Source organism: Arvicanthis niloticus, chromosome 7 (assembly GCF_011762505.2).
Source record: "Arvicanthis niloticus isolate mArvNil1 chromosome 7, mArvNil1.pat.X, whole genome shotgun sequence".
NCBI classification, from domain to species: Eukaryota; Metazoa; Chordata; class Mammalia; order Rodentia; family Muridae; genus Arvicanthis; species Arvicanthis niloticus.
The window spans coordinates 40,691,232-40,704,202 of NC_047664.1; the positions used below are offsets into that span (position 1 = coordinate 40,691,232).

Below are 12,971 nucleotides of genomic sequence, written 5' to 3' on the forward strand. Positions count from 1 at the left end.
TTTTTTAAGACAGTGTCTTAACAAGTAACCCTGGGCCCCCAGGAACACACCTTAGGATTCCAGGGCATTGAGTTCATGATCTCACCTGTGCTAGGGACACTATCCCACTGAGTGATTTCTTTGTCACCACGAGTCGCTATGGAAGTGCATTTCTACTCTCTACTGGGAATTGTTTTATAAATAAAGACAAGTATATCAATACCCAAGTCTACTGTTATCAAGACTGTTCAGGGCTTATGATCTAGCCGTAGACATTTAGAAATAGTTTCAATAAAACAACTAAAAATCCTTCAGTTAGAACTCACTTACCCTTGCAAAACAGGACACATACAGTGCAGCACAGCAGTACACAAGACAGCGTTTGACCAGCATGCAATGCTGTTTGGTCGTCCTTCTGCCAAAGGTAACCACCAGAGCCATGCATCTTGTCTGCCTGCTACATTCACCACCCTCAGCCCTTGCCAGAAGCCTGTGTCTATACATGCATGCATATGTCTATCCACATGAATGTCCATGTGTGCGCAGAAGCTGCAGACATGAGCCTCTGTGCAGAGGTCAAACACAAGACACGAGCCAGCATTCCCAGAAGCAGCATGATCAGGTTTCCATAAAAATGTGCAGAGATTGTGTTTCTGGGGTGGAGGGCTTGAGTTAAAAGCAAACAAAAATGCCACAGAGTATTTGGTTGTGTGGAGGAGTCGTGAGTTTTCAATTCGAATGTCATTCTTTTAAGTGCACTTTGACCTTCTCACACTGTTTTTTACATAGACACATACCTTGAGTGGTAGGGCCTTCCTTTATGATTTTGGAATAGACCCTGCAGGTGCCTTTGGGAGATGCACAGGACAGTGAACAAAACAGTCTGATTTCTTCCACGGGTGACCTTGTTCCCAAGATCACCCGGGTTCACCATCTTTCAGGGTGTTTTCTCTGTGGTCTGGATAGGGAAAGGCAGTCTCACAATGCCAAAATGCCTTCTGTGCTCTTGGCCTGCCCCAGGTGAGTGTCTGGGTCTCTCTGGGTTCCTCATGCCCATGCCAACACTGCACTACACATGGCTCTGCTCCACCAGGGATGAGTTCTAAGAGGAAGAGAAATGAGTCACCTGAGAAGCAAGTACAGCCCCCTGAGTGTTGTGAGTGTGTGAAGTAGCCTTGTAGGAGCTTGGGAAGAGGTTGTCATGAGCCAGCTCTGATGGCCAGGTGGCATCTTCTTCCTCCAGAAAGCTTGGCCTGGTCTGGGAAGAAAGGTTGAAGTGTGCATATGCCAGCTGCCCCTTTTCTCTATGCTTTTGTGATTTATGACGTCAGTGCAGAGGACTAGTAGACTTTGCCACATGGCTTTTACCTAGTGGCGTCTCTTTTCTTTCTGTTTTTATTGGTTCAGTTAAAAAATATTTATAGAAATCTGGGCAGTGGTGGTGCACGCCTTTAATCCCAGCACTTGGGAAGCAGAGGCAGGCGGATTTCTGAGTTTGAGGCCAGCCTGGTCTACAGAGTGAGTTCCAGGACAGCCAGGGCTACACAGAGAAACCCTGTCTGGAAAAACAAAACAAACAAACAAAAAATTATAGAAAGTCTCAAGCCCAGTTCATCCTTGTTGTGTATTTTCCTGTTTTATAAGACCTTCAAAAGCTGTTGTTGCTGGGCAGAGTGGGACACACAGTTAATGGCACTCACCTCTGCATTTGGGAGGCACACATCTCTGAGTTCCAGGACAGCCAGAGATACATAGTAACACTGTCTCGAAGCAAAAACGAGAAAAGGAGTTGCTATGAGCGTCTGTCAGGGCACAGAAGTGTGTTAATTGTTCCTATGGATTAACAACTAGCTGCCTCTGGGCAGGTTGGAAGTGTCCAGACCTTGGGAAGTGTGTCAGTCAGTTTTCTGTACTGTGACAAAGTCACACTTTGAAGGAGGGCAAGTTGATTTTTGGCTCAATATTTCAGTTCATGGTTAGTTGGCTCCATTGCTTTTAGGCTGTGCAGACTCAGTGGTCACAGCAGGAGCTGGCGATAGAGGAAGTTTATTGGGGCAGTTGGGAAGAGAGTGATGGGTGGGATGAGGGTCACAGTGTATCTCTTTTGAGTTAGTGACCTAATTCCTCTTACTGGGCTCCATCTCCTAAGTTTTCATCACTTCCCAATCAAGGCCCAGGCTGATGACCAAGCATCAACATACAGCCTCTGGAGACAATCAAGACTCAGCCTGTAGCAGGTGGCTAGAGCAGGATGCCTGCTGGAGATAGGTGATGCTGCCTTCTGGAGGATGAGCTGTGCTGAGTCAAGAGAACACACATGCCCTCCAGGGAATAGTACAGCCAGAGTCACACAGGCACATAATGTCACATGGACAGACAAACAGACAGACACACACACACAGAGCCACACAGATAAACACACATATACACAGAGTCACACAAACAGGCACATATATATACACATACACACACAGACACACTGATAGACTCACACACAGGGCCACACAGACAAACACATACACAGCGTCATACAGACAGGCACACACACACACACAGGAACACACTGACATACATACATACATGCATACATACATACAGACACACACACACTAACAGTGCCACACAGACAAACACACATACACAGAGTCACATAGACAGGCAGACACACAGACACACACACAGACACATACAGACACATACACAGACACACACACACACATACACACACACATACACAGACACACACACACACACACACACAGCATCTGCCTCTGCCAGGGCTGGTAGGAGTAAGTTAAACTGTTTTACCACATGCTTCTCCCATGAGCAGCGAAAAAACAAAGGGAAGGAAGACAACAGAGCTTTCCCAAACCACGCCTTCGCAGCCTCGGTTTGGAGTGCGGGCTTTGGTAAGAATGAAGAACTCATCAAGTTCACGATTGTTTGTGTAATTGCAGCCAGTTTTCTTAGTTAAAGCTACAATTACAAGCTGAGGTTACCAGAGGCCTGGTACATGGGGCTTCTAGGCTGCCCACCACAGGGGTACCCACCACAGGGGTGCCCACCACGGCCTTTCTCAGTGGCATTGGGTGTTGTTTTGTGGAGTTTAGCTAAAGAGCGTGAGGCCTGGCCTTGCTCAGGTGGTCAGTTGGGGAGCTGGACTTGAACCACAGAAGCTCAGAACTTCCCCTCCCAGTATGTTTCTTCCCCAGAGAAAGGCTCATCCTGTCTTTTTTCTTTTTAATTATTTTATTAATATCCCAAATGTTGCCCTCATCCTCATCCTCCCTGATAGTCTTGTTCTTAGTGTAAATATGTCTGTCACTTCAAGATTTAGTCACTGCTTGGGGCAGAAGAAGGAAGGGGAACCTGAAAAGGGAGCTGGGAACCTAGCATAGGAGTGAGGGAAGCTTATCTTTCCCCATCTTGCTGCCTGGGATAGGTAAGGTCCCTGGGTGGAATGTTTCTCACAGGCTTTTAGCTCAGAAGTCACAGGAGGAGTGCCTTGCAGCTCCATTTTGAGTGTGGGAATCACAGTTTTCTCTTGGAAGTGGCAACGTGGCTGGGTGCAGACCCCAGTCCTGCAGATTCTTGGTCAGATCCCAGCACCAGTGCCGTGACAGAGCCAGGGCCAGCTGTGGAGGTTGACCTGCCTGCCACTGTGCAGACCAGGCAGGACACTGGCGTTTCTGTTGCCCAGGAGTCTGGGTTTGAGTCCTGATGCAGTTTAGGACACAGAAGGAGGGTATTCTAAAAGCCACCTGCCAACTGCAGAGATGACACCTGTAAGCCCCACGTGCTCAGAGCTTCATATCACTACCTCACAAACACAATGAGCATGTGGGGGGTGGCTGAGGAGACACGCTGGGATTGTGACTCAGTCTGGCAGTCCCTGCCTCTGTGGCTAGTCCTGGGTCACAAGGCTGCTCACGCTGCTGACTGTGGTGATGTCACCGAGGCTGCCACCTGGGAAGGTGTCCATGCTGGATGCTGTCTCAGGCATAGTCCTCAAGACGGGGCTTCTTAGTCCCAGCCTTTGCTAGGGAGGAAATGGAGGTTTGGGATGATTTGTTTCTTTCCTTCAAGGCTACAAAGCTGGTGGCTGGTGCTCTGTCCCCTTGATTCACTGAGTCTTGCAGGAGTTTGCTCAAACCCCAGCGTGGCCAGCTTTCCTGAGCCACTACCTGCCTTGCTCAGAAAAGGAGCACAGAGAATCCTTTCTTTCTGTGCAACTCCTGACAGGGAGGAGGGAGGAGCCACCCTTCTCTGCCTTCTGCTCCCCTTAGACCAGTGGTTCTCAACCTTCCTAACGCTGCGACCCTTTAATACAGTTCCTCATGTGGTGATTCCTAACCATAAAAGTATTTTGTTGCTACTTCATAACTAATTTTTGATACTGTTACGGATCATAATGTAAACATCTGATATGCAGGATATTCAATATGTAATCTCCAAAGGGGTCCCAACCCACAGGTTGAGAACCTCTGTCTCTCTTTGCCTGTCTGTCTAAGTCTCTCTTAGACTGCTCAGCTGCTGGCCATTCTTTACTCCCCTCCTTCCTGGACTTCCGTCTTCTTGCTCCTGAGACCCTTGCTTGCTTCCTACCTTCCTGTCCCATCATGCTTGCTCTCCCATATTCTCCTCTTTTAACTACCCTTCAGTGCAGGATAGAAGACAGCAGAGCATGCTTGGTCTTCCTCCTGTGTTCTCTGGCTTGCCCTCTCCAGGGAGGCTGGGAGCACTGGTCTTTTTGCTTGCAAATGGACTTATTTTGTGCTCTGATTGAGATGTGCCTGTGGATCCAAGCTTCTCTCTTTACCCCTCCCCCTATGTATTTCTCATTACCCCAGTGCTGAGGACAAATACGGAATGTGGGCCCAGGCTGCAGCATCCTTAGACAATGCTTGCATGCCTTAGCCCCACCCCACCCCTGCATCCTCACTTTCACCTCTGTATCCTCACTGTTACTCCCTGTAGGCCTACCCCACCCCTGCATCCTCACTGTCACCCCTGCAGCCTCACCCTACCCCTGAAACATCACTGCTACTTCTGCAGCCCTGCCCCACCCCTGTAGCCTGCCTGCCACAGATGCTGTCATTGCACCTTTCCCTCATCTCAGCTCCTGCAGTCTCCCCCAAGGTCCCTACATTGGTTTTCCTTTTTCTGCTATGTACTTCTTTCTTCCTACAACAGCTCACACCCATCGTGCTTTGGGTCTTGTCTGAGAGACTTGATCTGTACAAGTGGGTGTCTTTATTTTGTTTCTGAGAAAAACAACTTAAGGGAAGGAAGGATCTGTTTTAGCTCACAGTCCCATCATTGTGGGGAAGTCAAGGCAGCCTGAGGTATATGGTCACAGCATGCTCACAGTTGAGAGCAGAGAGCAACGAATGGCATGCTTGCTTGTGTTCAGGCCCATTTCTGTACTTGCATAGTCTGGGACCGAGTTTTAAGGAATGGTCCCACCCACAATGAAATCAGAACAATCTGCCTAGACGCTCCCCCCCTTGAGACTTTCTTCCCCAGCAACTCTACACTGCATTAAGCAGATGAGTGAAAGTCACAGGGGCTTAGTCCATTACTGCAGCATTAACAAGCTGTGTCACACTGAGTCATTCATAAACAGAAATTTATCTCCCACAGTTCTAAGGGTGGGAAGTCCGTGATCCAGGTGCAGGAGGCTGTGATGTCACGTGCTCCCTTGGTAGATAGTTCTTAGTGGCTGTGTCCTATACACAAAAGGCATGGGAGCTCTTTTCTGAGGTCTGAGCCATTCTCGGAGGCCTAGCTCCCCTGACCCTGTTGCCTTCTCAAACCTCCCCATTCCAAGGCTGCTGCTGTGGGGTTTCAACATGAACTGGGAAGAACAGAAGCATCTCAAACACAGTATTTGTGCTCCATGGAGGAGGAGGTGGCTTAGGTCAGAACAGCTAATTATTCTGCCAACATGAAAGCCAGGCAGCAGAGCCATTAGCCCTGGCTGTGGAGCCCCTCCTTCCTCACGCTGTAGTCCTCCGCCTGCCTGTCTCTCCACACTGACCAAGTACAGTCTCCTCCTCAGATCCAAGAGGGCCATGTGACTGGGCCTCTGCCCTGCATACATTTCCTACTTCTCTGCCCTGTTCTCCGTAGCCACAGAACACTCTGGGGGCTCCTTAAATACTTGTCACCTGCTTCAGGGCCTTTGCACTGCTGTCCCCTCTGCCTAAAAGCATTTCTGTCGTCAGTTCATGTGACCAGAGTCTTGTGGTCCTGAGCTCACACAGCTTGTATGATTTCGTGCTGGTGCAGCACCCAACACTCTGGCTCTACAGTCGCTGACACCTTCTTGTGAAAGGACCATGCTTTATCCTTGTAGCTCTTTCATCTGTTAGATATCACCATTCTAAGAAAAGATTTATTTTTTTATTGTAATTTTTAATTATGTGTATGAGGCCAGAAGAGGGTGCCATATCCCCCCACAGCTAGAATTACAGGTCGTTGTGTGCCACCAGACAGGTGCAGGGAACGGAACTCAGGGCCTTTTCAGGAGCAGTGCATATTAACTGCTGAGAACTGCTCTAGTCCCTCACTTTTTTGATGACTTTATTGCTTACGATGGCATCTCTGTACTGTAGGAGGGAACCTCCAAAGAGAACCTGGAGTGTACTTTCCTGCAATTTCCCCAGTTAGTGCCAGGACTGGAGAGCAAATGAGTGAATCAGTAAACACACTCATGTCTATGTGAGTTCAAACACCAGGTGCTGTTGACCCCTTAGCTCCCCTGCCACATTGTAGGCGTCTGTCTACCCACAAAGGACTACACCCATCACCTGGATCCCCCTGTCTCTGGTCAGGCTCAGACTGTGTCTCACTCCCACAGGTAATCAAAGAGGCCTACAGTGGCTGCAGTGGGCCCGTGGATCCGGAATGTTCTCCACCACCCAGCGCCAGTGCCCCTGTGAACAAGGCAGAACTGGAGAAGGTAAGAAGAATGCCAGCTCTCATACAGCTCTGTCTCCTTAGTGGTGTTTCTTCTCTGTGCGTACAGATGAATTATATGTATTTATGGGGAATTGTTGAGACAATTCAATACGTGTGTGCAATGTATTGGTTAGCCAGGGTGTCCCTCATGTCTGCTACCTCAGACCTCAAGCCTTTAATCTGCAATCGCCAGTTTAATAACATTCTGGGAGAACCACAGTACTTCAGTGGGCGTGTCTGCAGTTCTGCCCCTGAATATTTTCAGTGCCTCCTTTGGACTGACTCCTCACAGACTCTGACTTGTGTTATCACCAGCGATGGATAAAGATGGGAACTCAAAGGAGGGAATGGCCTGGTCCATTCATACCGATTAAATGAAATCAAATGCGGTGTGCCCACTCGCAGCGCTCCGCAGGTCTGCGCCGGTGTGCTGTCTGCGGAGTGCTGAGCATTCAGCCCATGCCCACCAAGCCTGCATGACTCCTGTGGGAATAATGTGATCCTTGTGTCTTTATAGAAATTGTCTTCAGAGAGGCCCAGCTCTGATGGAGAAGGCGTTGTGGAAAATGGAGTCACCACGTGTAACGGAAAAGAACAAGGTGAGATTCTAACACGTGCCAAGAATATCTGAACTCAAAAGGCTCTGCTAGGTGTGAGTGTGTGGGAAACCTCTGTGCCTCAGCCATGCAGGCGCCACCACCCTCTGTCCCCGAGAACACAAGGAAGGCCTCTTGATTTGTAATAGCCCAGAACCTTCCTTTTATCCCACCTGCATTTACATTACTGTTAAACCATAAAAGTACATATACCACAGAATTTATAATTTTCAACCATTTTAAAGTGTTCTGTAGACATTAAACACACACACATATAGTGCTGTGTAGCTATCACATGCATCTGTCTCTGGAACTTTCTGTCAAGTCCCTATCCCTTCCTTAGCCCTGGCAATCAGCATTCTGCTTCCTTTCTCTATAGATTCCACACCCTAGGGGCCTCATGCAAGTGGAATTCTGTGGTACTTGTCTGTTTGCAACTGGCTAGTTTCACTCAGTATGATGTCTTTAAGGTTCAGCCGTATTGTATATGTGTCAGCCTTTTCTTCCTTCTCAAGACTGAATAGAATTCCATTATATGGACCGCATCTTACTGACCAGTCATCTGCCAGTGGTACTTGTGTTGCTTCTGACCTTTGGCTACTGATAGCACAACCACTGTGAACATGGACGAGCAGGGGTTAAAGTCTCTTGTTTTTAAACTTGACTTTATAGAACGACAGATGACATTTAGTAAAACCCCCCAACTTTGACTTAACTGTTCCACGAGCTTTAATATACTCCTACAGCAAGTAACCATTACTACAAATGAGAGAGAGAAAGAGAGAGAGAGAGAGAGAGAGAGAGAGAGAGAGAGAGAGAGAGAGAGATTCTTCATGTCTGTCATCCCACTGTCCCTTTGCTTTTCTGTCACTGCTGCTCCAGGCTACCCCAGGTAGCTGCTGCTGTTTCCCGCGTGCACTTGGGATCTGGGGTGTGTTACCTATTGGGAGTTTCTTTCCTGTATCTCAGTGCACCTTGACTTGCAGTGTGAGCGCTGCTGTGCACCATTCCCTGTGGAGATGAGCTCTGGTAGTCATCCACTGACCAATGCCAGGACACATAGTGATCTGGGGACATTCTGACCCCGGGTAGGACTTTGCATGGACAGGTGACTCCATGTCACCCAAGGACCTATCCAGAAGTGGGGTTGCAAGGTTCCATTCTCGTGGGATCGCTACCCTTGGCTGGCTGTAGTCTTTACCTGTTATTGCACAGATGTGTGGTGGTGTGCAGCTGTGGCCTCCCCAGTGAGTGAACAGTTTAACACACTCACTGTCTGTGCATCTCTGGTAGAATGGCTCCTCAGATCCTTTGCCCATATTTCTGTGGAGTTGTTATTGGGCTTTTGAGGGCTCTGAATACTCTGCCTGTGTGTCATTTATACAATGTGTTTCCTATGGGCTGTCCCCATCTGTGTGGCTGGACATTTTATTCCTGAGCATGCGTTGAATGTTGCAAGTATGTGGAAGGAGTTGGAGCTCTGTGGACCCAAGTGCCTGAGCCCTCATCTGTGCGGCTCATGTGTGCTGAGTGTTCCTACCTAGGAATAAATCATGGCAGCTGTCCCAGCCCTGAGAATTCTGGAGCCAGACAGGGCGACAGTTCACCCCAGAAGGTCACACTGTCTCTTTCTTCACTGTGGTTTTCTATTGTAGTCTGGTCTCAATGTAATTTTAGTCCTGTCCTCTGGGAGCTACTACCACTCATGTTATATATAATGAAGACCTTGGAGCCGGAAGCTATCTTTAACTTCTGCTCTGAGGTGGGACACCCTGCGGTCTCTGGGCTCCAGCATTGCCTCTTTTTTTCCCTTTTGGCTCTATTTTGTTCTTTTTGTTATGAGATGGTCTTTCCGTCAAGGCCGATCTCAACCTCACAGATTCAAGCTGTTTGTTGTCCAGCCTCAGCCTTCCAAGCTGGGACCTCAGAGATGCCACATACCAGGTGACGGTTTCACTGCTGAGGTGCGACAGACGTGGTTGACAGCTTGGTTTCCTTACTGTTCCCCAGCCCCCATGAACCTGTGTTATGACCCCGTTGCTGTGAGGGCTGTGCCTGTTATGTTGGATGTTCATGTGGGCTTTGATTCTGCCCCAGGAATCTCCTGTTTGCTCTTTAAAAAGAAAACTATTTATTATTTATGTGTGAATGTGTGTTTGGGTGCCTGTAGAGGCCAGAAAATAGCTTTGGATCTTGAATTAGAAGTGAGGTGTACCTGACCTCAGGGTTGGGATCTGAACTCAGATCCTCCGGAGGAAAAGTACATGCTCGTAACCAGCAAGGGGGTCTCTGCACCCCCTCCTGTACACTGTTTAACAAGAACAGCTTTGTGTGGCTGGGAGTGAGCAGGTGACCTGGCTCACACGGTTTCCTTTTCTCTGACACCGTGCTTTGCTCATCTAAGATCACAAAGGAGCTTTCTGGTCCAGATGCATCTTGGGCTCCTGTACCCTTGTTCTTGATCCTGACTGTTCTCTGCTTTTCAGTGGAGGGATGTGAGAAGTGGAGCTCTCTTTAGCTTGGCCCTTTGTCATAGGTTTCTCACTGGAGAAGGCAGTGGTTGAAACTCTAGCTCTGCTCGGAGACATTCATTTTTTTTTTTTTTTTTCATGATGAACCCCACTATAGACACTGGGGAGTCCTATAGCAGATGTAGGGAAAGATGATGGAAGCCCTAGGCTGTAGAAACTGTACTGCCCTAGCCAGTGCTGTGTGGCTTTGAGACAAAGCTCTCAATGGGGGTGTCTGTGGGTGGACTTGTTGAACCAGAGGTCTGATGATGTCACCTCTCCCGCCCCTTACTTCCTCTAGAATAGACAGAAAATCATTTGATTTCCATCTCTGTAGGAGAAAGCAGGCTGCCTAGGTTTGTGACATTCATACACTGAAATATGTCTTCATCACTCGGGCATTAGTCTTGGCCATCTGTGCCCTTTGTCCCCCTCCACTGTTCTGCCATGTAACCTCACTGACTTGAGAGTTCTCTATTGACTTTTGGATTTAATCATGTGCTAAATTCTGCTCCTTTACCATTGAATAGCCTCAAAGGGTCCTTGATGGCTTTTCTGTCTCATCTCTACATAGGGACCTTTCTTCCAAGGATGACATAGGATATGATTATTCTTTGCCTTAGAAATTGGAGTCCAGCAAGCACTTTGCTGGCATGAGCTGGTTTCAGTTATGGTGAGTGTGAATCCCACTCTAACCAAGTCTTGCTGCCTGAGTGGAAGGGTTACCCCCCAGGGGAGCCTGTGGAGAGCATCTCTGGTCACCTCACTTCCAGCTTGTTTGGGGATGGGAGGCATTGAAGTTCATCTTCAGGTTCCCAAGGAGCCGCTGATGGAGCCAAATGCTGCCGCTTCTGCCCACTATGGCTTGGCTGGACTAATCCAGCTCTCTGGCCCCAGGCTTCTGTATCGAGGGAGGGGAAAAGCTGGGTCTTTCCCACCAAGACCTTGGATAGGTTCTCATTACTCAGTAAGTGGATGTATGTCTGAGAGCAAGGAAAAGGTGGTACACACACATTCCCATGGATATTTTCCCTAAGATCTCAAGGGGCCTTAATCTGGTTTACTTAAAATGAGTCAAAAATGTTTGTGCTGTAAAGACACTGGGTGAAGGGTGGGGTACACACAGTAGAGGCTCAAGATGAAGGCCACAGGCAGGGTTGCTCCCTGCAGGTTTTTCTTCTTGGCTTGTGTCCTCAAGTGTTCTGTGCACATACAGTCTATAAAAGGGTGCTATGTTTTGGATCATTGACATGAGGCCTTATTTAACCTTCGTAGGCATGAATTTTTTGCAACCTACTTTTAATAAGGGTTCAACCTCTTCTCTAGCCCACCACCAGGAGAGGTAGTGGAAGAGAAAAGTTATTGGGTGAGGGGAAGTGGACCTGTTCAGCAGTAGTTCTTTGGGGGCCAGCTCAGTCTTCTCGGGCAGCAGTTCAGCCCCGTAGCAAACACCAAATATGATTCAGCAGCTGCAGACCAGTCCTCTGGGCAGGTAGACATCAGGCAGCTGTAGTTCAATCCTGAAGAAACCACCAGGCTCACCAACTGGCCTGAGGTGAGGTGGCAGAAACAGCATGCTACCGCAGGAACCTCAGGAGCAGTTCTTGGGTGGATTTCTCTCAATAGCAGTGTTACCACAAGTTGAGTTCAGCAATGCTATGTAAGGCGAACCAATACATGCATGTCCTTAGTGAAGAACAGTGAGGCGGAGGAAACCAAACCAGTGTCCAGTGCTCGTCTCCCACTGTCTGTAGAGCCACATTTATACTCCTTCATCAAGCGAACTTTCAGGTGTCTGCTGTAGCCAAACATCCTCTCACCCCTGTGCCCCAGTAAAACATCATTTAACATAACTAGCTTTCCAAAGAAACTAGAAGTTTCCACTTCAAACCATCCTTATTAGGACTCCTGTCTCCAAATACCATCACTCCTTGCGTCAGTATTGTGGAGCCAGGACAGGAACATTGAGCATGAAATGTTATGCTTGCCCTCCAGTTCTTCATGGCTTCATGTCTTAGCTGCAGTATGGCAGCTCTTCCTTAGACACTGCTACTTACCTTTACACCAGAGGAGAGGCAAGGATTTCACTAGCTGATCTGAGACGGGGAGGCAGGGGTGGAAGTAGAAACTGGGACTGTTTTCTCCTCTTCACCAGAGAGGACTGGGGAGGTCCCCTTGTGAGTGAACACATTTGTTTTGAGGAGGAGTTGGGGAATTCTTCTATAACTTATTACATGCCCCTAGATGTTCTGTCTCTGAAAGGATTCCATGTGACCTTCTGGGTTCATTTGTTCCTGAAAAGGGAGCCTGGATGCCCATTGCAGTCTAAAAAGGTTTGTACGGTACCTAGAAGGTTGCCCCAAAGGACTGAAGGGTTGCACTAGGCGTGTAGTGAGTGAGGTGATGCTGAATGGGTCTTGATGCAGAACTGCATCCTGGGTGGCTGTGTTCCAGTGGAGGAGAAACTTGGGAAAGCCTCACACCTGTCTCTAGCATATGGCATCTTTAAGATGCCTTTACTCTGCCTTTGCCTGGAGTTGCTCTGGAGTGGAAGGATCTGGTCCCTCAGCTCCGAGTGGACCCTTATGCATCCATTCTGACTTGTCTGGGTCTCATCCTGTGATACAACATGACTCATGGATGAAACCTTGAGGGAAGGAGAGGGCTACACATGGAGAAGTAGGAGCAAATTCAGGAAAGCAGTTCGCAGTCAACTTCCCTCCATGCCATGTTATAGTCAGATGAGAACTGCCCTGTGCCAGAACCTGGAGCCATTTTCACCTGCATGGATTCTGCACCATGTTGCTATTCATGGGAGTCCAGGGTTTCCAGGTCTTCTGGTTTTTGCAGGAGAAGCCAAAAGTTTTTTTAGTTCAGAATGTTTCTGGATTCATATAGTGACAGTTTGTTCCTAGCCATCTCT

General features: G+C 48.3%; 1 protein-coding gene across 2 annotated transcripts in view; it reads left to right on the forward strand.

Annotated features, from left to right (window-relative positions):
• Afap1 (actin filament associated protein 1) overlaps nucleotides 1-12,971 on the forward strand; it is a 109,771-nt gene that overhangs the window by 64,865 nt on the left and 31,935 nt on the right. For both annotated transcript variants that reach the window (XM_034508766.2, XM_034508765.2), the window contains exons 7-8: nucleotides 6,842-6,943; nucleotides 7,460-7,541. In XM_034508766.2, the coding sequence (XP_034364657.1) occupies nucleotides 6,842-6,943; nucleotides 7,460-7,541 (184 nt within the window). The remainder of the gene's footprint in view (nucleotides 1-6,841; nucleotides 6,944-7,459; nucleotides 7,542-12,971) is intronic.